The sequence below is a fragment of the Haliotis cracherodii genome, unplaced genomic scaffold, assembly GCF_022045235.1.
Source record: "Haliotis cracherodii isolate W230 unplaced genomic scaffold, xgHalCrac1.p SCAF_10, whole genome shotgun sequence".
Classification (NCBI taxonomy): Eukaryota; Metazoa; Mollusca; class Gastropoda; order Lepetellida; family Haliotidae; genus Haliotis; species Haliotis cracherodii.
The window spans coordinates 57,603,683-57,628,449 of NW_027266265.1; the positions used below are offsets into that span (position 1 = coordinate 57,603,683).

At 41.7% G+C, this 24,767-nt stretch overlaps 1 protein-coding gene across 1 annotated transcript; it reads left to right on the plus strand.

The window, feature by feature from the left end:
- Positions 1-24,270, plus strand: LOC139454574 (coiled-coil domain-containing protein 102A-like). The gene is made up of 8 exons (XM_071236370.1): positions 1-127; positions 8,116-9,173; positions 11,153-11,261; positions 15,251-15,367; positions 15,886-16,095; positions 17,077-17,247; positions 19,721-19,824; positions 20,813-24,270. The coding sequence occupies exons 2-8, from the start codon at positions 8,419-8,421 to the stop codon at positions 20,931-20,933; spliced, it is 1,587 nt and encodes a 528-aa protein (XP_071092471.1). The 5' UTR covers positions 1-127; positions 8,116-8,418; the 3' UTR covers positions 20,934-24,270.
- Positions 24,271-24,767: the final 497 nt, after the last annotated feature.

Here is a 24,767-nt window from a genome sequence, read left to right on the forward strand (position 1 = left end):
TGTGGAGGCCATGCTGAAATCAAGCTGAGAACAACAACAAAAGTTGACAGATCAGAATAAGTGTCGCCTGATTCATGGCGTAATCCTGGGGACGCTGGGGATGATTGTTCGGTGACGGTTTTAGATGGTAAGATGTTTACCGCCACATGCTCCGATCTGTCTCATGCTCAGGAAGAAAATGACAGACACATGTCTTGACTCTGCAAATCGACAGAAATTTGTCTGGAAATGTCAACTTCTGTCAAGATGTAAAATCAACAAAATTCATTTCTAAGGTGTTTGAAGATAAATGTTTAAATTATTTGCGTGTAATATTGATGTCATTGTATATATTGGATTACATTTGCCGAACCTTTGAACGCTCTTGATATTAACATTATGGAAACGTTTCCTATGGTTAGACAGTGCAAATCAATATTGATTCATATTGTTTTGAATTGTTCATTTGCGTTAAGACAAATGTTTGGGCTTTTTGCTTTCATGCATTCTTTCTGGTAATTTTCACTGGCCTTAGGAAAAACCTGTCACTTGACAGCTACACGATAGTCATCAGGTTTTGCCAGTATCATGATTGATCTTATCATCATGCACTCCCTCGAAATGTTAGACAGTGTCTACTGTCTGGCTGTAAGTTTGCTGATTTAAGTATGAAGCTTGTGTCAGTTGGGTAATTATAGTTAAAGTTAGAAAACTATTTGTTCGGTCTGCGCCAGTTGCAGCTTTCAAAATACAATTTGCCTGGGTTACCTTCAAATGATATTACATGTCACTGTTCGAAATTTGTTTGGTCCCGGGTCATTGAGGGTTTCTATAGTACCCCAGTATTTGAATCTGGAGACCCCAGTAATATTTAAAACTCTATATGTTTTGGTAATGACAATGACCCATGGGCTATCATGCCTAATTTCGATCAATGGATGCAATAGCAATCTCATTAAAATCAGATCTTAGTTCTCGCTACCGCTAAAGATCTGAGAACATCCCATTAGGTGTCACGTCAGAATGACCTTTCATCCAACCAATCAGAGTGTCGCTTACCAGATCATGAAAGTGACAGTCGGAATGTGATTTCTTATCTTGCAATCTCGAAAACTTTAACACAGGGTATTCCGAACGATAGTTATGGGCGTAACGACTGAAACTATACAATCTGGACCATCTTTTAGCCATTCCAGAATGTTTTTTTGTTCAGGTTTCAAATTTTGTATCAGGAATTTGTCAAAATATGTTTCGAAGCGTAGTCGCCAATTTGAAATTAGTGCCGTAAAGCATGAGAAAGCTGCTTTCTGATTGGCTAATGTAGACTTCTTGACAGTCATTTCAATGGTCGGTCAAAGTTCGCGCAAGGTTGGTCTGACAAGACCCGTAATGGGATGTCCTCAGATCTTTGTTTAGCGGTAGCGAAAACTAAGATCTGATTTTAATGAGATAGATGCGATAGCAATATATACATGGTTTGAACTCCAGTTAGTAATCTCCGTCAGTTTGTGTCCATCCTCGATTATTCAGTGTACTATATTTCTATTCTGTCATGAATACCTTGGACTTATTCGCTACCATCATGACCATAGCTTCATATTGAACCTGATTTGTAATGTGAATAGCACAGCACTTAAAATAGCTGTCCAGTCAACTTACACTTATGAGCAAGAAGAAATCTGAGCAAAGCTAGAGATAGGAGTGATGGAGGTGGTGCTGTCATTTCCTGAAATAAAGCTATGGAGGTGACTTCCAGATAGTGTGTAGTTTTGTCATACCTCTTGATCGTATCACATACAGTCAAGTCCTTTTAATCCGACAATCGGCTTAATCCGACACTAATGATGGGAACCCATTAAATCAGTGCTATTTAGATCTGTTAATCCGACAGTTTCGTATTCCGACTCCGACACAGCTAATTTGCAACGAATTACCGAAAGCACTTATTAATCAGTCTTGTTAATCTGACACAGTGATCAGCGTACCGTTTTCATCTGCCCGCGAGTACACGGCCGGTGTTTTGATGCGAGATGTGTTGACTGGGAGCTGAATATCATAACCGCTGAAGTGATAAACTGACTTAACAATAAACAATTAATGCTTTAAATAAAGAAAACAGGATTAATTACATGCTTAGATTACCTTATTCTCATTAAAATCAGATACAAGTTCTCGCTGTCGTCGAGGACATCCCATTACAGTTCACGTCCCTATGACCAATCAGTGAAATGACTAACAGGCAGTCAACGTTAGCCACTTAGAAAGCAGCTTTCTTAAGTTTTGCAGTACCATGCAGTTTCAAACTCACGACGTTCATTCCAGATTATGCTTTTTAAAGTATTTTGAATAAGTCATACAGTCCTTAACAATTGTTTTGTGTTAAGCTTTAGAGGTTGCATGATTAGAAAACATATTCCACTAACAATGTAACATAACAATCTGAATATTTATATTTTTATTACGTGTTAGTATTGTTATCTATCGTGTAGATTTTCGATCACGAATGTTGATGCTACCACCCGATCCCGTTAGTCGCCTCTTATGAGAAGCATAGTTGCCTTTTACGGCAAGCATGGGTGCTGAAGACCTATTCTTCCCCGGATCTTCATGGGTCTGTGTTTTAGTAATTGTCATGATCATGGAGCTGGATTCCTCATTAACAGGGATGACTAGAGACCCATTTCTGTAATCAAATTTGGCTGTTGTTTGATGACTGTTGTCCATACAGTCAGAATGTTGGGTGTCCATGTTAGAATGGGTCCCCAGCAATCTTTGCTGGTGGTGAGGGTGACTAAATGGATTTGATGGTTAGACTTAGTACTCTGCTTGATTGCGTGTCATTGTACCTCGACAGCGTGGATTGTTGCTCATAATATCAATCTCACACACACACACACACACACACACACACACACACACACACACACACACACACACACACACACACACACACACAAAAATGTGTATTGCTTGAATAATACCATCTACCAGGGATAATTCTGGGCCCACATTTTCAAATACAATGAGGCATTTTAACATTGTGCTGTATGGGCGTACTTCGGGAAAAATCCTTGAGTGAACCCCGATTTACTGTATCTAAAAATGTCAATAAAAAGTTACTCGATAGTTTCTTCAATCGTCAAAAGTTGTCAATCGAAACACTCGCAGCACTGCATCTCTTACTGTGCATTAATGTTTCCTATAGCACTGCGTGGAACTTTGCACTACATTTTTTTATACCTGATTGTCAAGTCGTAATCGGTGATCTACAACAAGTCATTTGCCGTAGTATTTTGTCACTTAAATTCTAGCAGAAATCAAAGACGTACCAGTCTGTGCATCCGTTCAGAAATCAAGAGAAAAAATTCAATTTTGGAATGACAATACCAAACCAGACTTTAGCTGAGCACTGGTTTTCATGAACGTATACTGTCTTGAGAATGGCGCATGAATCACATTCGAACTATTTCTAGAGGCCAAACAGCAAGTTGGAGATTTTTTAGAATATGCTACGATATGTTTGCTTCCAGATTTGTCCATATTTATTCAAAACTGACTTAATCATTCAAATGTAACTCATAACCATCATGAATGTCAACAATCTTTTCAATTTCAGGTTACTCGTAAACATTTTCTGGCTGCAGCACATGGCAAAGATTCCGCCTTCTGTGTGAAATAAATGACATAATTTTTGCTAAATTAAACAAGAGGCTGAACCTGGAGCAAAAATCAGTGTATAATGAACTGTCACTTCTAATTAATTCAAAAAGTCCATATTGATAAGACTTCATTTGATACGGTCAGACACCCGGTCTTTAATACAGTACACACTGCAGACACTACAAGACAATGAAATTGACGAACGCATTGGAATGTAAATTATATATTTTTGGCCAACAAACTGTAACACCATTTACAACTGTCGCTATTTCATGTCATCGCTTTGAATATATTAAAGTACGATCTTAACAGACATTGTCGAAGACCTATAAATTGTTTGTTCCCTCGCATGCCAATGAAATGAACAGCTGATGGTGGTAAACATGCCTTATCTATAATTATTCTTGCAAATAATTCCTCCTAAAGTCGACAATGAACTGAAATATATGAATATTAATGTAGTTTCTCCTAAAGTAGACAATGAACAGAACTATAAATACTAATGCATATTTTAGTTGATACTCATGCTAATATTTTTAAATATTCACAGTGGGATTATTAATATTAAAAAATATCGGAGGATGTATCTATATAATCTAGTAACATTAATTGCAACATAATTCTAGTCACAAATACCGAATATCAAATACAGTTTCCACTTTTGGAAGACAAAATGTCTCTGAAAATTTTCAAAATCTCATCACACGCCAAAAAATCTCTTTTTAGACAAGGGGGATTTTCTCTCATAGGTAAAACATTCAAGGTTAATCTTTGGTTGTACCAACTGCTGCAGAAACTGTTTAAAAAGGATATAATGAGTTTTGTCGAAAATACATTGCCTGTAAATTTGACTAGCTATGGACCTTGCTTCAGGCATTTCACACAGACAAGTTGTTTCCACTAACTAAGAATCATTTGTGTTAGCCTGTTGTGGAAGGTGTACAGATTTGATATTTTTGGTTATAAAATACATACAAAGCAATCATGATATATTTTCATCAACACCAAAAGTCAGTCATGCTAATAATGATTACTTATCCTTTTCTTAAAGTTATTAATATTATTTGTTGATGCCATTAATCCCAGATATTCCCTGGATGAAAAAACTGTAGAAGTCTTCACCGAACCCCAGGATCCCAACTTCAAACACTGATACATGTATATCATGTCATCTCTCTATATAATTGCTTGTATTCATACATGACCATGTGCTACTTAGTTTGAAATTCCAGAAAAATCAGTGCAATTGGAATACAGATTTCGGCCACAAGAACATTGGATTTTGAAATATGTTACAAATTCAGTGTAAAATGTCATGATTGACAGACTCGACAAGATGCAAGAACACTGTTTCCATGATTTTAATTTTATTCTACATTTTGTGATTGGCAGATCTGTAAAGCATTAAACTAAGAATCTATTTTGGCTCGGAAACTGATAAGTTATTCCATATGAAACTGTGTTAAAGTTACTTGCTTAATATATAGTAAACTTTGACAATATTGATGGTCACAATCCCTCTGAGCCGAGTCACAGTTCAACTAGAATTGCTCTCAATATTTTTATTCAAACATTTACAAAATATTTCCATCGGGATAGACATGGCCACTAGACTGTTGGCCTGAGACTAGTGAAAATCTAGAGAGACTAGTGGTTTTCTAAAAGAATCTAGAGATTTTACAGAAACCGGGAGTCCGAAATGAGCATGGACTAGTTGGATATGAACAATGGTGTCAGGGCGGTCGGGTAGCCTAGTGGTTAAAGCATTCGCTCGTCACCCTGAAGACCCGGGTTTCATTCCCGACATAGGTACAATGTGTGAAGCCCACGATATTGCTGAAATATTGCTAAAAGGGGCGTAAAACCATATTCACTCACTCACTCACCAATGATGTCTACCCCCGATTCCATGATATTATCTTGGACCTGCCCCTTATCCCACCCAAGTGACACGCCTCTTTAATGCATTAGACCTGGAAGGCACGCAAGTGATCCCTCCGACACAGCAGCCTTAATGGCTGAATTGCATGACAGGGCCAACTTACACCCAACTCCTTTCTGTCTTCTCAGCACCACTATTTCACTCAAATAATTTCACAATACAAAGAAAAGGGCCTCTTTCAAGTTTAACCAAGACAAAGGGTGCAAAATATTATTAGTTGTTAACCTAACAGTGTTATTTATCAAGTAGAGATGTATTACTAAGAGTGTGTCTTGGTGGTGACAAAGGTTTGAACACAGCCAGGATAGAGAGTGTAAGGTCTTTAGTAAATATGTGTTAGTGGAGTTTATTTGTTGAGTATTACTGGGAGGGATAGCCAGGGTAAGCTGTATGGGGAGGGGGAGGGGGGGGGGACACGCAGCTCTGTGTCTTTGTCTTGGTATAACACACAGACCTGTATTGTCTTCAGGGGGGCAAAAACCTTACAGTTTCTCAGTTTGCGCGTTCAGAGAATGAAACAGGTTTACTATGTGTCGAGAAAATGTCACAGGTTGTTAACATTATGAATCCAAATATGACATTTAGATGTTTGTAAAGATATTCTTTTTGACAATTTCATATTTTCTCTGTGTTTATTTATGTTTTTTAATTTCTTTTGTGTTAATTAATAGCAACTTTCTTTGAAATGTTGATATGATTTCAAAGTATATTTTGCTTTTGCATGTTTGTGTGAGTTGTTATTTCATTGTGCACACACACTTTTTTATTGTTGTTCTCCATTAGTTTTGCATGGTTTTACCTGGGCTTATGGAAGTGGGGTTCCAAGGGACACCCAGTGATTAATATTAAGGGTCCTTGCAGGCCGCATGAGGGTCCTGTGAAGTAATGAAATGGTGTAGTGTTCTGTATGTTTACATAAGTACTTGAGAGCCTGGAATGAATCAATGGTCATGTGGACAGTTCATGGTTGATGAATAAATTATCAGACACCCATAACTGCTCTTGATGCGCTGTGGGTACAAGGAATATTATTGTGCGTTCATGGGGATGCAGTATATTCTTTTTCTGCATCCATTCTCTTCATTTGTACATTGCATAAATCCTTGATTTTGCAAAGTTTGTCATGGATTTGTTTGTAAAGCAAGCTAAAATAGTCTTGCCTAATACATGTTGTTATAATTTGTCTTTATTATATTTTGTTGCCCTGAGGGCACATGGGGTAGAATGTGTCCCCAACACCCTATTGCTGTCGTAAGAGCTGACAGAACTGGGAGTCTGTTGGGAGTCCGGTATAGAATTGTTCCCAAGCGACCCAGGCTGGTCATATGAGGTGATAGCATGTCTACATTCCCCGCGGCTTGGGATGTTGCTCATGATATCAATCACCAGATTGTCTGGTCCAGATTTGATTATTTGCAGGCTGCCATCATATAGTTAGATAAATGCACCTTTAAACAACTAACTAATTTATTGTCAGTATGGTCAGTAGTATAAGTTAGTAGATACTAATGCATTGATTAAACAGGGCCTCCTTGATGGGATATAAGTAAGTGATTCATTCATGAAATTCCATTGTAGATTGCATGTAAGGATCAACACTGATCATAGCCCTGGGCTGGTGAGTCATTGCCCATGGGAGCAATCAGTGTCCCCAGTCATGTGTAAACACACCGATGGCATCAGTTGAGTCTTCCTCCACACAGAGACATTATGTTGACTGCTTATTGTCATGCCTGAATGTGAGACAACTGTCACCCCGCCCTTCCCTCACAATGCAACTGTGTTCATCACTGTAGAACGGTCCACATAAGCTGCATGTTTGTGTATAATTAGCAAAAAAAATCACTATTACCCAATTACTTTTTTAAGTCACTTTTTGCCAATCGACCACCTCCGTGATCTAGTTGTTGAGCATCTGTCCAGGGTTAGCAGAAGGTCGGGGGTTCGTTCCGTGGCTGCGTCATGCCAAAAGGTGTTAAAAGACGATACTTGTTGTTACCTTGCCTGGCGCTCGGCATTAGGGGGCTAAAACAAAGGACTGGTCGGCTCTGAGTCTAGTGTGTCTGAGTGGTGTATCCTGATTGCATGGACCGTTGCTCCTCTTTCGCTGGTGTGCCTGGTCCACACTTCTATAATTCAGGTCTGTGATATTGCCGACATTCACTAATCCTGCTGATAATCTGGTTGTTGCAGGTCTGTGATATTGCCAACATTCATTAATCCTGCTGATAATCTGGTTGTTGCAGGCCTGTGATATTGCCAACATTGACTAATCCTGCTAATAATCTGGCTGTTGCAGGCCTGTGATATTGCCGACATTGACTAATCCTGCTGATAATCTGGTTTTTGCAGGCCTGTGATATTGCCGACAATGACTAATCCTGCTGATAATCTGGTTGTTGCAGGCCTGTGATATTGCCAACATTGACTAATCCTGCTGATAATCTGGTTGTTGCAGGCCCGTGAAATAACCGACATCAACCTGTGATATTCCCGACATCCACTAATCCTGCTGATATTCTGGTTTGTTGCAGGCCTGTGGTGTGACCAGCTACAGCCGGTTGGTCCTCGGAGCAGCTTTCTCCAGCATGATCTCACCTCTTCCTCCACAACGCGAAATGGCTTCCTGATACATATCTCACAAATACATATCCTGGTCTCATCATGGAGATCTCAACATCCATGTGACCCGTCTGTGATTAATACATTCCCGATTTTGAACAATTATCCTCTCAGTGCAATTAAGTTTTTGAAGTCCATTATATTATTTTTCTGCTTGGAGACTTATTGTGATGTAGGTGTGGATGTGTCTTCTTGTTAGCTGGCCACCGTGAATTATGAGCCAGAAGATGAATCAGAGTCTTGGTAAAGGAGACGTATCGTACATCAGAGCCACGCCCACAGGGTCTCTACCTGCAAAATCGCCACCTCCGATTTCAACCAGGGAAAAAAATATTACTCCTCTTTCTCAGTTTTCTGGTATGGACTTTGAACTGAACCAACGAGAAGAGATGCTGTCAAAAGAGCTGGATGAAGCTAGGATACGGGCAACCCAGATGGAAAAGACCATGCGATGGTGGTCCGACTGTACCGCAAACTGGCGAGAAAAATGGAACAAAGCTCGCAATGAACGAAATAAGGCACGGGACGAGAATCGGCAACTTCGCTCTAAGTTAGAAGCTGTTGTGAAAGAGTGCAATTTGTTAAAACGCCAAAGACAAGATTTAAAAACTGAAAACGAGAATATGAAGAAGGGGCTGAACATCACATCAGATGAGGATAAGGACAAACTGAGCGAGGCGAGTAGTAATGAGAACAATTCCGGTAAAGATGGTGATGTTACCGTGACAACAGTGGGAGATAATCAGGACAAGAATGACAGTGAGAAGGAGACGGACGAGACAGACTTCACACACGTCAGGAAAAATGCTGATACTGACTACACGGACAAGATGGAGAAGATTCGTGAGAATCGTCGTAAGATGGAGGAGGATCTTTTGAGCCCATCTGAGGATACCCTGATGGAAGAGAGACAGGCACTGCTGCAGATGAAGCTGGATGAAGCACAGAAGACCATCATAGCAGAGAGACAGTGAGTTGCCATTGTGAATAATAAGGGATGTGTCTTGGCACTAGCAGAGTCAGTTTGTCTATTGTTGTAGGTATACTGGAGACTAGAGGGGTTTAGAAGACCCAATATAGCAGTTTGTCGCCATTGTGAATTATCAGGCATGCCACTTGACACTAGCAGAGTCAGTTTGTCTAATGTTATAGGTATCCTGGGGGCTAGAAAGTGGGGTATCAGTGGTAAATCCATCACTGATGGCTTTCTTTTTCAATATCTTCAATCTCATTAAAATCAGATCTTAGTTCTCGCTATTGCTAAACAAAGATCTGAGGACATCCCATTACGGGTCACGTCAGAACGACCTTTCATCTGACCAATCAAAGCTTTGCTTACAAGATCCATCCATGAAAGTGACAGTCAGAATTCTAATCTTGCAACCTTGAAATTGTTAACACGGGATATGATTTTAATGAGTTTGCAATAACTTTAAGTGGCAATTTAGAAGCTGTGGTATTAATAAATTCACCGTTAATGGTGTAGACTTCGTTCCACTTGCTTGATTAGGTACCAGCATCTTTTGAAATGTTGCACTGAAAGAATGCAGAACTTGGAATCAATGTCAACACTTGTCTTCAACCTTTATTTTGTCACTTGAATATCATTCTGAATGGTTAAACAGAGTAACGAATGGACAAGTATTCCCGTTGGAACTGACTGTTTGATTTTCTTTGGGACTCCAAAAAAATCTGGGCCAGGAAAACATTTTTTCATCCATTTTGGGGCAGTGTAGACGATGAGCAGGAAGTACATGTCATGTGACCTGCCAGGAGAAATGAGACCCGATGTGAACTAGGGTACAATTGTACTGTGAGGTCATAAAGAAAGACGTTAGACGTCAATTTACTTCTGTATCAATTGCCATGTGTGAAGTACGTCCCAAATATCTTATTTTTCTCTCATTAGTTCATAATGTAATACAAATAAGGGGCATGGGTGTCCCTGTTGTGTAAGGCGCTGCGACTCGCTGTGCTGATTTGCGTCACTTGGGCACACCAGAAACCTATGATTGTGGGTTCGAATCCCGGTTCGCCCCGATTATGTTTCTAGGTTTCTTAGCATCATACCCAGTGCACGTGGGTTTCACCGAAGTGGTAAACGTCTGAGAGCTGCATCATTTCGGGCTTTCTTCCCTCAAGCCGACACACGGTGATATAACTGGAATACTGTTAAAAGCGGTGTTAAACCCAACTCACTCACTCACTCATAATGTAATAAAACATTATTTCAAATCATTTCAGCATACTTGTCTGCTGTCAATTAATCAGACACTACATCTAAAATCTGCAATCATAACCAAAACAGCTGTACTTCTGAACATGCTGAAAATTCGACTTTGCAGAAAATAAGTCCAAATGTTTCTCTATAATAAATATGAATTGTAGCTTATGAGTTGTATTTTTGTGATCCTAAGATATTTTTAAATATAATGATAGTGATAAGGCTCTTTATCTCATGGTTGGTCACAAATTACAAACTATACTGTAAACATGGCATCTTTTAAAGGTGTTTGTTTTGTAATCAAGTTAAGTTATGATGCGCCAAATTCCTTCACCTAGTGAATGCTCATGGTACTACATTATTCCTGGACAATGGATCAGTGTGAACTCCATTTTAATTTTCAACTCCCTGGGGAGAATACAAACCAGATAGAATGTTACATTTCATCCTACCGGGTACCCATTCCCTGCCGGGTGAACACAGGCATATTACGAACACAGTCAGATACAGTAGCCCCACATGTTTTGATCTTTCTCATGTTTGTGACAGTTGAGAATCTTTGGAACATTTCCTGCAGTATCTGATCAATAATCTTAATGCTGTGTTGTTAATAAGTGATGCATAAAGTGTAATACTGTCTCTTCAATAGTTGGAAGATTTTAAATTGGCTACTCTACATCCAGTTAATCTATGACTAGTGAAATGTTGAGAGAACCTTGTTTCAGTGAAAAGACGAGCCTGGTGAAGTCCATGGACAAGCTGCAAATGGAAGTCAACTCTTTGCGGAACAAGTACGAGGAACTGAAGAAGACAAAACAACAGACCCTGGAGCAGGTGAGATGGACATTTATCTCCTTGACGTTTCAAAAATGTCTTCCTGACTTCATTGCTTGACTTGGAACAAGTCCTGTAGTTTTCCTTAATGATCCGTATCATTATGCTGGCTGGGTGAAATTTGTTCACATTTTGTTTGGGTTCATTTCATACGTAACTATGATAGACCTGTTAATGAGGAACATTGTATCCTTGTATTCTTGGGGGTGTGCAGCATAGGATTTTGCTGGCTCAGGAGTGGTTCTATTGAGTGTCCCAGATGAACTCACACTCACCCCACTCTGTGTTCAAACTCACCCTGCCCCCGTCCCACTGTCTGTGTCCCATATCAACCCACCTTCACCCCCACTGTCTCTGTCTCCCTACCCGCACCCCAATGTCTGTGTCCCCGTACCCCCACCCCACTGTCTGTGTCCCATCTCACCCCACCCTCACCCAGCTGTCTTTGTTCCAACTAAACCCACCCTCACCCCACTGTCTGTGTCCCCGTACCCCCACCCAACTGTCCACCCTCACCCCACTGTCTGTGTCCCCGTACCCCCACCCCACTGTCTGTGTCCCCCGTACCCTCACCCCACTGTCTGTGTCCCCCGTACCCTCACCCCACTGTCTGTGTCCCCCTACCCCCCCCCCACTGTCTGTGTCCCATCTCACCCCACTGTCTTTGTCCCATATCAACCCACCCTCACCCCACTGTCTGTGTTCCCCTACCCTCACCCCACTGTCTGTGTCCCATCTCAACCGACCCCCACACCACTGTCTGTGTCCCCATACCCCCACCCCTGTCTGTGTCCCCCTCACCCCACTGTCTGTGTCCCATCTCAACCGACCACCACCCCACTGTCTGTGTCCTCTACCCTCACCCCACTGTCTGTGTCCCCCTACCCTCACCCCACTGTCTGTGTCCCCCTACCCTCACCTCGTTTGTGTCCCATCTCAACCGACCCCCACCCCACTGCATGTGTCCCCCTACCCTCACCCCACTGTCTGTGTCCCATCTCAACCGACCCCCACACCACTGTCTGTGTCCCCGTACCCCCACCCCTGTCTGTGTCCCCCTCACCCCACTGTCTGTGTCCCATCTCAACCGACCACCACCCCACTGTCTGTGTCCCTCTACCCTAACCCCCCTGTCTGTGTCCCCCTACCCTCACCCCACTGTCTGTGTCCCATCTCAACCGACCACCACCCCACTGTCTGTGTCCCTCTACCCTAACCCCCCTGTCTGTGTCCCCCTACCCTCACCCCACTGTTTGTGTCCCATCTCAACCGACCCCCACCCCACTGTATGTGTCCCCCTACCCTCACCCCACTGTCTGTGTCCCATCTCAACCTACCCTCACCCCAGTATTGCAGGTAAGCTTATTGTATTATTCACAGCTCAGAGTACTTCAGTTGGACTGGGGACAACAGAAAGCTGGCCACATTGTATGTTTGACTCCACAGCTGTAGTATAGCCCTACTTTAAGAAAACTGTTCAAAGATATTGAAGAGTGCATTCATGTCCGTTCTCAATATTGTACATTCAAATGAACCATTTTCAGACAGTGGACGAGCCGTATTTGATGGTGAGCGGATGTTGTCATGTGTCTCCACTATATATTGCATGGAAAATGTATCCAAAATATAGTTTTCTCTTTTTCTTTCTTTTCATATTTTTGCACCATTTGACCTAAGTAATTAGGAGTTTCGGTTTCCGTGGTTTCTGTGGTGCACAAACATATTGCATATGAATGAAAGGAATATGTGCACATAGTATTCCCCTCAAACATAGTTCTACATAGGATGCTAGACATCCTGATATGGTGGGATGTAGTTCAGTAATGTTTAGTCTGACTAGTTCATGTAGTACTTACCCAACTGCACCTATTAGATAATAGAATGTAGAAATATATTTTCTTGAGGTTTTCAGGTTTTCTTTGGTAAGTTCTTCATGTGACGTATTAAATATTAGGTTCTTGTTGTTTTTGGTTGTTCAATTACAGGAAAGGTAATCAGGAATGGCACTAATATAGTTTTCAAATATATGTTATAAATATTTTTTATATAAAATACAAAACAGTACTAGAATTTGTACTTTACAAAGAAAATGTGTTCCTAAATATGACAGATGTATACATTTTTTTGAACAGATACATGTGCTGTAGAATTAATATTTAATAAAATGACATCTCAAGTTCATTAGCTGTTCATCAACAACCCCCAGATCATTATTATGAGAACTGTTCAACATTTTTTTATTATAACCCTCAATCTACATGTTCTTGAAACCTGTGAAGATCCTGGTTAGAATTGGTCTTCAACAACCCATGTTTTTCATTTATATAAGAGATGACTAACAGGATTGGATGGTCAGACTCACTGACTTTGTTGATGCATGTCGTCATATCCCAACTGTGTAGACAGATGCTCATGATTATTTACAGACTGCCGTCCTACAGCTGAAATATTGCTGAGTGTGGCATTAACTGTCAACAGCAAACAAAGAAAGAAAGAAACAAAAAAACAAAACAAAAAGAGACATGTCAGATTTGAATGATATTAAAATGGCTACTTTGTGTTAGGATCACTTGATTGTGTTGTTGAAAGTTTTGTCAAAATGTTGTTTGTGTTTAATCAGCCTCCTGATGGGGGACCTGGGGGATGTGGGTTACCATGGCTACAAGCACTTCATACAACTTGGATTGTCAAACTTAGTGGTTTCTTTGTATTTGTGACCCGTGAAGATCCAGAATAGGTCTTCAGCAACCCATGCTTGCCATAAACGGCGTCTATGCTTGTCGTACGTGGCCACTAACAGGATCAGTTGGTCAGGCTTGCTGACTTGGTTGATGCATGTCATCAATCCCAATTGCATGGAACGATGCTGATGATGGCAATCACTGGATTGTCTGGTCCAGACTCGATTATTTACAGATTGCCATCATATAGCTGGAATATTGGCTGAGTGTGGCGTTTAACAGCAAACAAGCAAAACTTTGTATTCGTGGTATTGTACCCTGTCATGAGGTGTTGTTTCATGTACCAGGTGTTCCTGTGTTCCTGTGTTCAAGGGACCCATGAAGATCCGGGGTAGAATAGGTCTTCGGCAACCCATTCTTGCCGTAATAGGCGACTAACAGGATCGGATGGTCAGGCTCGCTGACTTGGTTGATGCATGTTGGCGTATCTCAATAGTGAAGACCGATGCTCATGATGTCTGGTCTAGACTTGATTATTTACAGACCACCGTCACATAGCTGGAGTGCGGCATTAAACAACAAACAAACACACTGTCTTCTTGGGCAAGATGGGAGATAATCGCACACATTTGTGTGAACATTAAAGGAAGAAATTATTAATGTTGTTCTAGATATCCATGACCATCATGAAGCATTTCACATTTTCATGGGGTTTACACATTCCTGATGAAGGAAGTGACAGTGTCTTGTGTCCAGGAGTAGCAGGACTAGTGTCCATTCATCGGGTCCAAGTCTTGACATGTCAAAACCTGGGAAAGTTCAAATGCGAATTTTCTTCATCTGCTTCCTGTTGTATTGATTGTAGTAAACACATTGCTCGAGTAGTTCTCAAGTAGGTTGCAGCCAGTACTCAGCGTTAGAAATTGGCACTAGTCCCATAGTCCTTACCAAACTGCCCAATAGTAAAGGTATCCTAAGGACTAGTAGAAATTGGCCCATTTTAAGTGTTTTGCTATATGTTATCATTATAAGGACTAGTGGACAAAAACTGTTAGTTTCTAACCCTGCAGTACAGTGGAAATATTTGTCCATTTACTACCATGCCTGTTTGTCTCAATATCATAACATTACATAAGTGAATTGAAAAGATTAAAAGACTTCCTGTTCATTGTCGTGATTGTTCTAAGCTGTCATATTCTGAGCGTCGGGACCACCACTGAGAAAACAATCCCAAGTTTGAGTCTGAAATGGAAGGATTAGTACTGAGGATTAGTACCCAGGTACTGATCTGAGGCTGTGATGTTTCAGTTGAATAAGGTTCGAGAAGACCACAAGGACGAGATCGGCCGGATGACGCTAGAGCTGGAGGATGAGAACTGCAACCGGTCATCCCTTGACCGCAGACTCGGTGAACTACGCAGAGAGGTGAGTTGACACCACATGAGCTGGACACAGTGTTTCATGTTGCCAACCTGTAGCTGATACATTTTAGTCAAGATTTGTATTTGTTTAAAACTCATACTGTATGCTCTGAACATGATGCACAAGTAGCAGATGTTTCTGATTTTACTCTTTACAGAAATGTAGATTATAGTTTCGCATCTTGCCGAGGGGAATTTATTGAGTCCCTCACAGAAGTCTGACCATGTGGCATTGACAAGGAGGGAGATTTTATGATACTTTGTAAGGTTTGTTTAGGATGATGTGCAGATCTTGTGTTTGTATGGTTTGTTTAGGATGATGTGCAAATCTTGTGTTTGTATGGTTTGTTTAGGATGATGTGCAAATCTTGTGTTTGTATGGTTTATTTAGGATGATGGGCAAATCTTGTGTGGGCTTATCTCCAAAGGGAAAAAACCCAAAGAGGATTAGAATATAATTTGCCAAACAGATCTGACTAAGCTTCCTGACCCAGGACATGAGATATGTTGGTATGTTGTCAGTTGGAGCGCCTCCAGGCAGAGAATGCTGCGGAGTGGGGGAAGCGGGAGCGGCTGGAGACGGAGAAGCTGGCCCTGGAGCGAGACAACAAGAAGCTGAGGCACCAGACAGAGGACCTGGAGGAGCAGCTGGAGAGGAAGAACCAGCAGACCTCGGCCATGGTCGACTCTGACATGAAGACACTGCAGTTTGAGCTGTCAGAGAAAAATAAGGTACCGATTTGCTGCATGTGTCTTAAGGGGCGGTGGGGTAGCCTAGTGGTTAAAGCATTTGCTTTTGTTGAAGACCCGGGTTTGATTCCCTCATGGTAGCAATGTGTGAATCCCATTTCTGGTGTCCCCTGCTGTGATATTGCTGAAATATTGCTAAAAGCTGCATAAAACCATACTCACTCACACATGTGTCTTTAGGGAAAATGTGTCAGTTTTTGTATTTGCTGCAGAAGTGTGTGTAAGGACACCAACAAGGCTTGTATTGGACAAACAGGTACACAAGCAATATTGGTATGGACCATTATTGTATCTTAGTTAGTTTTTTTAGATCACCTGACTGAAAGTGAAGAACTTATGTTATGGCCTGTTTGTCTTTTGTGTGCTGCGAGTAGTTCGTCGTCCGTCAAAAAACACTGGACCAGTGAAGCTGAAAATTCACATATTTGTTCACAAATGATGACACCTCAATTTGGCGAAGTGGTTCGAACCTTGATTTCAATATGCTCGCCACTTAGCCATTTCAGTCATACTTAAAGCTGAAACTTCATATGGCCATATCGTTCTGGTTCTGGCATGGTTAAAATTGTAATTGCATGGAGTTTAAGATAACATCTTGGTCTTTGAAGGGCACACTTAGAAATTATTCAGCTGGACCTCACAGATTTGTTTCTGTCAGTAACAGCAAATACATTAAGGAGTTATGCAGGATTAGTTAAAAAATATGTTGTTTTTGCACAAAAGTTTTTTATACGAAGCCAGTGATAAATGTATTTTCACAAAAGTAAAATGGGCCGATACAGTGACAGTAAGCATATAAACCTGCTTAGAATTCTCAAGATAAGCCACAGTTTAGAAACTTTTTAAATTAAATCTAAGGTGAAAACTAGCTCATTCGGAAATGAAACTTGTTCTTATGCACCAGTGGCACACTTGTAAGAAAGTACATAATTACATTTCTGTCCCTCCCTGCCTGCCCACCAGGAGCTGAACGACCTGCGTCACATCCACGCCAAACTGAAGAAGACCCTGCAGGACCGCGTGACGGAGCTTGACCACACCAAGAGGCGGGCGGAACAGTACGAGCTGGAGGTGAAGAAACTCCGCTGTCGGGTGGAGGAGCTCAAGAAGGAGCTGGCAGGAGCCGAGGACGAGGTGAGTTCACTGTATTGTCAGGGTTCAGGATGAAGTGAGTTCACTATATTGTCTGGGTTCAGGACAAGGTGAGTTCACTGTATTGTCTGGGTTCAGGACGAGGTGAGTTCACTATATTGTCTGGGTTCAGGATGAAGTGAGTTCACTGTATTGTCTGGGTTCAGGATGAGGTGAGTTCACTGTATTGTCTGGGTTCAGAATGAAGTGAGTTCCCTGTATTGTCTGGGTTCAAGACGAGGTGAGGTCACTGTATTGTCTGGGTTCAGGACGAGGTGAGTTCACTGAATTGTCTGGGTTCAGGACGAGGTGAGTTCACTGTATTGTCTGGGTTCAGGACGAGGTGAGGTCACTGTATTGTCTGGGTTCAGGATGAGGTGAGGTCACTGTATTGTCTGGGTTCAGGACGAGGTGAGTTCACTGTATTGTCGGGGTTCAGGACAAGGTGAGTTCACTGTATTGTCTGGGTTCGGTATGAGGTGAGTTCACTACATTGTCTGGGTTCAGGATGAGGTGAGTTCGCTGTATTGTCTGGGTTCGGTATGAGGTGAGATGACTGTATTGTCTGGGTTCGGTATGAGGTGAGTTCACTGTATTGTCTGGGTTCAGGATGAGGTGAGTTCACTGTATTGTCTGGGTTCGGTATGAGGTAAGGTCACTGTATTGTCTGGGTTCAGGATGAGGTGAGTTCACTGTATTTTCTGGGTTCAGTATGAGGTGAGGTCACTATATTGTCTGGGTTCAGGAAGAGGTGAGGTCACTGTATTGTCTGGGTTCAGGAAGAGGTGAGGGCACTGTATTGTCTGGGTTCAGTATGAGGTGAGTTCACTGTATTGTCTGGGTTCAGAATGAAGTGAGTTCACTATATTGTCTGGGTTCAGTATGAGGTGAGTTCACTGTATTGTCTGGGTTCAGTATGAGGTGAGTTCACTGTATTGTCTGGGTTCAGGATGAGGTGAGGTCACTGTATTGTCTGGGTTCGGTATGAGGTGAGTTCACTGTATTGTCTGGGTTCAGAATGAAGTGAGTTCACTATATTGTCTGGGTTCAGGATGAGGTGAGTTCACTGTATTGTCTGGGTTCAGTATGAGGTGAGTTCACTGTATTGTCTGGGTTCAGGATGAGGTGAGGTCACTGTATTGTCTGGGTTCAGGATGAGGTGAGTTCACTGAATTGTCGGGGTTCAGGACGAGGTGAGTTCACTGTATTGTCTGGGTTCAGGATGAGGTGAGTTCACTACATTGTCTGGGTTCAAGACGAGGTGAGTTCACTGTAGTGTCTGGGTTCAAGACGAGGTGAGTTCGCTGTATTGTCTGGGTTCAGTATGAGGTGAGTTCGCTGTATTGTCTGGGTTCAGGATGAGGTGAGTTCCCTATATTGTCTGGGTTCAGTATGAGGTGAGTTCACTATATTGTCTGGGTTCGGTTATGAGGTGAGTTCACTATATTGTCTGGGTTCAGTATGAGGTGAGTTCACTATATTGTCTGGGTTCAGTATGAGGTGAGTTCACTATATTGTCTGGGTTCAGTATGAGGTGAGTTCACTATATTGTCTGGGTTCAGTATGAGGTGAGTTCACTGTATTGTCTGGGTTGGAGGATGAGGTGAGTTCACTATATTGTCTGGGTTCAGTATGAGTTGAGTTCATTGTATTGTCTGGGTTGGAGGATGAGGTGAGTTCACTGTCGTGTCAGTGTTGGAGGATGAGGATTTATAATACCTTGATGTTCAAGTAATGTTTTGCGGCCCACATTCACATTGATAATGAAGCATATTTTTATATTTTGCTAATTGTAACATTTTTATGTATTGTATCACATATCATTTGATAACCAAACATTTGACTTATGTATTGAAACATGTATTATTACAGTGTACATTTCTTGATCTCTCACAGTCGAGTTAGATCAAACACAATTTGAAAGACTGTCCCGGGCTTTAAGTTCCTTGAATATAAGTGGAATGGTTAAGATAAATTCCCAGTGTCTTAAGGGCACATTTAGAAATCACATTCTAAAGAAAGAAACATACTTTGTGACAATGTATTTATTTAAAACCAGTGAGAAATTACTTTGCACTAAAGTGGAATATGATGAACATGTGAACAAGCTCATTGAACACTTATTTAGATAACTTATGTCTGTTGTCATTAAAGTATTATCTGTTTTGGCAGACTAAGCATGCTAAGGGCACAACTAAAAATCTTGTGGCCCGTGGCTACCATGGAAACAAGTACATTTCTACCCTGCTGTGTTTCTGGGGGCATGGGTGGCCCAGTCATCGAAGGTGCTGCGATTTGCTGTGCAGAGTTAAATCCCTTGGGCAAGCCAGAAACCTGTGATTGTGGGTTTGAATCCAAGATCGCCCGGATTATGTTTCTAGGTTTTCCTCCTACACAAAGCTGACATGCCGCGATATAACTGACATACTGTTAAAAGCAGGGTTAAAACCCAACTCACTCATTGCTGTGTTTCTAGGTGGACTCTCAGGCCAACAGCGTGCGGAAGCTGCAGAGGGCTAACGATGAGCTGCAGGAACAGGTGGACAATCTGCAGGTCCAGGTGGAACACCTTCAGTCCAGGTACACAGCACTCTCACCCCTTGACTCTGTGGGCGTTCTGGGCTAGAATAGGTCCCCTTCAACATCTGCTTGTTGTACATGTTGACGTAATGGTGGGATTCCTGGCTAGAAAAAGTCGCCAAAAAACTCTGCTCGGGGTACATGGCGACGCTTTTGTGGCCCTGGTGGGATTTCAGGCTGGAATAGGTCGCCAACAACCCCTCCTTGTTGTATATGGTGACGTATTTGTGGCCCTGGTTGGTGTTCTGGGCTGGAGTAGGTTGCCAAACAACCTTTGCTTTCTGTACATGGCAACGTATTTGTTGCCCTGGGAATCGTTCCGGGCTAGAATGGGTTGCCTACAACCTCTGCCTGTTGTAATGTAATGTAATTGTGATCAGGCAAGGTGACTTTGCTGTTTGCATGTCATCGTATGGTGTGTGACGTTGCTCAAAATATCAGTCACTGGTTTGTGTTGTCCATTGTAAATTCTTTACAGGCTGGGGCTGTGGGGTAGCCTAGTGGTTAAAGTTTTTTGCACATCACGCTGAAGTCCTGGGTTCGATTCCTCACATGGGTACAATGTGTGAATCCCATTTCTGGTGTCCCCCGTTGTGATATACAATGTAGCTTGAATATTGCTAAAAGCCTTGTAAAACCAAACTCACTCACTCACTCACCAATTACTGTTGTCATGAAGCTGGAATATTGCTGAGTGCAACATTAATCAACAAAAAATAAAAACATCTTATGTTCATATAAATAATATACCATTACATTATATCAATGTGCTTACCAGGAACTTGGTAGTGGTGACTTAGTGATCTCTAATTTAATAATACAGTGAGGTCCCTTTGACATACAAGGATTTGGTGGCTTTGCATCTCAGAGTTGCCCCTGTTAAGAATTGTTAAACCCAGCTCTATCTCACAGTATGAGCAATATTTTGAGTCCCCATACATGTATCAAAGTACTGGTGTCAAGTCTCATTTTGTTTCCCATTTTCCAGGTTGCGTAGGAACAGTCAGCCCATGTCGACAGGGCGAGCACCCAGTTTAAAGTCCTTCACTCTCGATGACCCAGCAGATGCTGACGACAGTGACCTTGACGACATGGATGACATGACATGACGACGAAGTCCCTTTAAATCTGAATCTGAATCAAAATATTGGGAGATATTAGGGATGTAGATAATGTTGAAGGTTTACAATTGTTTTGTGACACAATGTTTTTTGGTATATTTGAATGTGTATGAGGTTACAACTCTCAGTATAACTGCAAACTAGCTATGTTTAGCTGATGTACTTTTGACAGAGCAATATGCTTCCACATGAGGCATCTCCAGACACTGAGTTGTCTGTTTGTGAGGTATCTCAAGACTCTGAGATGTCTCCTTGTGAGGTATCTCCAGACTCTGGGATGTCTCCTTGTAAGGTATCTCCATCATCTGAGATGTCTCCTTGTGAGGTATCACCAGACTCTGAGATGTCTCCTTGTGAGGTATCTCCAGACTCTGAGATGTCTCCTTGTGAGGTATCACCAGACTCTGGGATGTCTCCTTGTAAGGTATCTCCATCATCTGAGATGTCTCCTTGTGAGGTATCACCAGACTCTGAGATGTCTCCTTGTGAGGGATCACCAGACTCTGAGATGTCTCCTTGTGAGGTATCTCCACTCTGAGATGTCACCTTGTGAGGCATCTCTAGACACTGAGATGTCTCCTCGTGAGGTATCTCCATCATCTGAGATGTCTCCTTGTGAGGTATCTCCATCATCTGAGATGTCTCCTCGTGAGGTACCTCCAGACTCGCTGAGATTTCGCAACCTTTCTGGACATCCCCAAAGTAGGTTACAAAATTCTTGACTTTTTCACAATGTAGGCAGTTGATTTCTGAAACGGATCAGCAGTTACCACAGTTCTGAATCTGCATTCTGTTGTCTGTAGTTGAACTACAGGAGACATTGCTCATATCAGTAGGGTATAAATATCGTTCAAAACACACATTGTATGTCAGTCTAACAGTTGATGTATACACAACTTACACAGGCGCTGTGTCTCAGTTTCACGGAAGTCTTTAAGTGTGCCGTCTTTAAGCTCCAGACCAGGGACCGTTCCATGATCGTAGCACTATGGCTTTTATATTTGTTTTAGTTGATCCTGAATGAGATCTTTGGCCAAACAAATCAGGTAACCCGACCATCCCATTGTTTCACTTGCGACCCAAATGATTTTCTTATCACAGCTGGAAACAGCTGTGAAGAAACCACTATTTGAAATTTGGATGCTTCCACATATCATTGTTTGACCTACACATTTGAATTACATTGCAAGTAACATCGGATCTAAGCAAGTCATCTGTGTTGAACATTAAAACAAATATTAAATAAAAAAAACTGAAAAAATATCACAAATCTGTTGGGTCCGAATCCCATGTCACATGTTTCTTAGTTTGGCCTTAGCAGTTGTCTTTGTACAGGTCTAATGTATGAAAGTCTTGATTGTCTTTTTGCTTCTTTGTGGAACGTGCCCCTAGGTGGGAAGTAGGAGCTCTGGAGCATTGTGTGTCTTGGAGTTGGGCAACAACTTTGGAATTTCGAATTTGGATGTTTCTTGTGGAATATGGTATAAATACTTGCTTGTAATGTCAGGACAGACTGGAACTTGGAATAAAAACTAGTACCAGCCTGGATATAGAGTATCTGCAGTCCTGATATGGTGTACTTGCAGCTTCTGAGGTGGCATTTAAGACAAAGTGATTATACACACACCAGATGTATACACGGTCAGTATGGCAGGTATACCATGGTATACTGGATATGGGCTTTGTTCAATGATTGTCATGACTACCAGTAGCTGTGGTATATATAGGGCTATGTAACACATGTGAACATTATATGTAGATATATAACCTTTGCTCATTCACCATGAAGCATTAACAAAAGTGGATTGAATATTTTAACCTTGGAAGGTCAAGGTCTGTTGGAGAATTTCTTCCTTATATAAAGTGGTGATTATTTAGAACAGATCCTTTAGTCAGGTTACAAACTTTGCATGTCTTTTTCAATGAATTAGTACTGTATAATTACGAGAACTGGCACAATCCTTGCCCATGATGACTGATGACATTGCTGATACAATGTTAGATTGGTTATCTCCCTTGAATTGTTTCACACCATGGCTGATTGTTAACCAAGAGATAAACTGTTGTGCTCACTGGCGGATCAAGATTGGGGGAGGGGGGAGCGCAAGACGGGGTGGGCACCCCTTTGTACAGACACCTACCATGCCTACATCATAATGTGATGTTCGTCCATGTTGCTTGGGTAGTGGGTAGTCCCCCTTTTTGAAAATCCTGGATCCGCCTTTGGTGCTACATGATATATTACTGCATGTTGATGGTATATTGATGCAGAGTGTTACATTGTGACAGATCAGTGTATGATAACAATGATATATACTGTTACAGATCTCATTATGGTCGTCACATGGTTTATATCACCACAATCCCTCCATGACTAGACATTTATGTGTGTAATGAATCATCACCTTTAGCTTCCCCCTCCATGTCCAGTTGTAGATTCACTGTGTGAGCAGTGGTTCTGTTTAGTACTTCTTGGAGCAGGGCAACATGCAACATTATTATGTGACATCTCTGATCTCTGAGACTGGGCTTCTGTCTCTCAGTGTTCATTATCGTTTGAAGCATGCTTAAACCTTGCTTTGTCTCATTTGTGTATCAGTTCATCATGTGAGTTGTATAATGTGTGAATCAAAGCATCACAGTGTTTTGGGCCGACAGATGGGCATGGCAAGAAATGGAGAATGTCTGAATCCCAAGGGGAGCACGGGTGGCCATGTTGTCTAAGGTGTCACAGAGTTGTGTCCCCTAGTTGTGCCAGGAACCAATGATCATGAGTTTGAATCCCAACTTTGCCCTCATCATGTTACTAGGTTTGTCAGGTGTGCTCTTGGTTTCACTGAAGTGGTAAATGTCTGAGACGTGCATCACTTCAGCTTTCCTGCCACATTAAGCTAACACACTGTGATATAACTGGAATACTGATGATTATACTGGCCTCAGACCAAACTCGATCAATTACACACTAACTCACTCACTCTGAAACCTACTCCTGATGGCCCAAAACGTGATGTTCCTGCTAAAGCTGGCCGCAAACCTCACTCAATCACACACTTGTGTAGTCGTTTATCGGGCATTGTGATGTTATAGTCATGAATCATTTTGTTAAGTTGTGAGAATCGAACGTCTGTCTCTCAAGTCAGTTTACATTGTATTCGTCTTGTTAATACTCAGTGCTTCCTGGTTGTGTCGACTCTCTCAGTGCAGAACACAATTCACTTGTTGGACCGTTTTGAGACTAGCCTGTTACTAGTACTGAGACCAGTCTGTTACTAGTAATGAGACCGGTCTGTTACTAGTAATGAGACCGGTCTGTTACTAGTAATGAGACCAGTTTGTTACTAGTAATGAGACCAGTTTGTTACTAGTAATGAGACCAGTCTGTTACTAGTAATGAGACCAGTTTGTTACTAGTAATGAGACCGGTCTGTTACTAGTAATGAGACCAGTCTGTTACTAGTAATGAGACCGGTCTGTTACTAGTACTGAGACCAGTTTGTTACTAGTAATGAGACCAGTCTGTTACTAGTAATGAGACCAGTTTGTTACTAGTAATGAGACCGGTCTGTTACTAGTAATGAGACCAGTTTGTTACTAGTAATGAGACCGGTCTGTTACTAGTAATGAGACCGGTCTGTTACTAGTAATGAGACCAGTTTGTTACTAGTAATGAGACCGGTCTGTTACTAGTACTGAGACCGGTCTGTTACTAGTAATGAGACCGGTCTGTTACTAGTACTGAGACCGGTCTGTTACTAGTACTGAGACCGGTCTGTTACTAGTAATGAGACCGGTCTGTTACCAGTAATGAGACGGGTCTGTTAC

Excerpts from the sequence above, each read along its gene's own strand:
- LOC139454574 (XM_071236370.1), top strand. The coding sequence starts at position 8,419 with ATGAGCCAGAAGATGAATCAGAGTCTTGGTAAAGGAGACGTATCGTAC. Across the intron at positions 9,174-11,152 it reads ACCATCATAGCAGAGAGACA|TGAAAAGACGAGCCTGGTGA; the intron begins GTGAGTTGCCAT and ends ACCTTGTTTCAG. Across the intron at positions 16,096-17,076 it reads AGCTGTCAGAGAAAAATAAG|GAGCTGAACGACCTGCGTCA; the intron begins GTACCGATTTGC and ends CCTGCCCACCAG.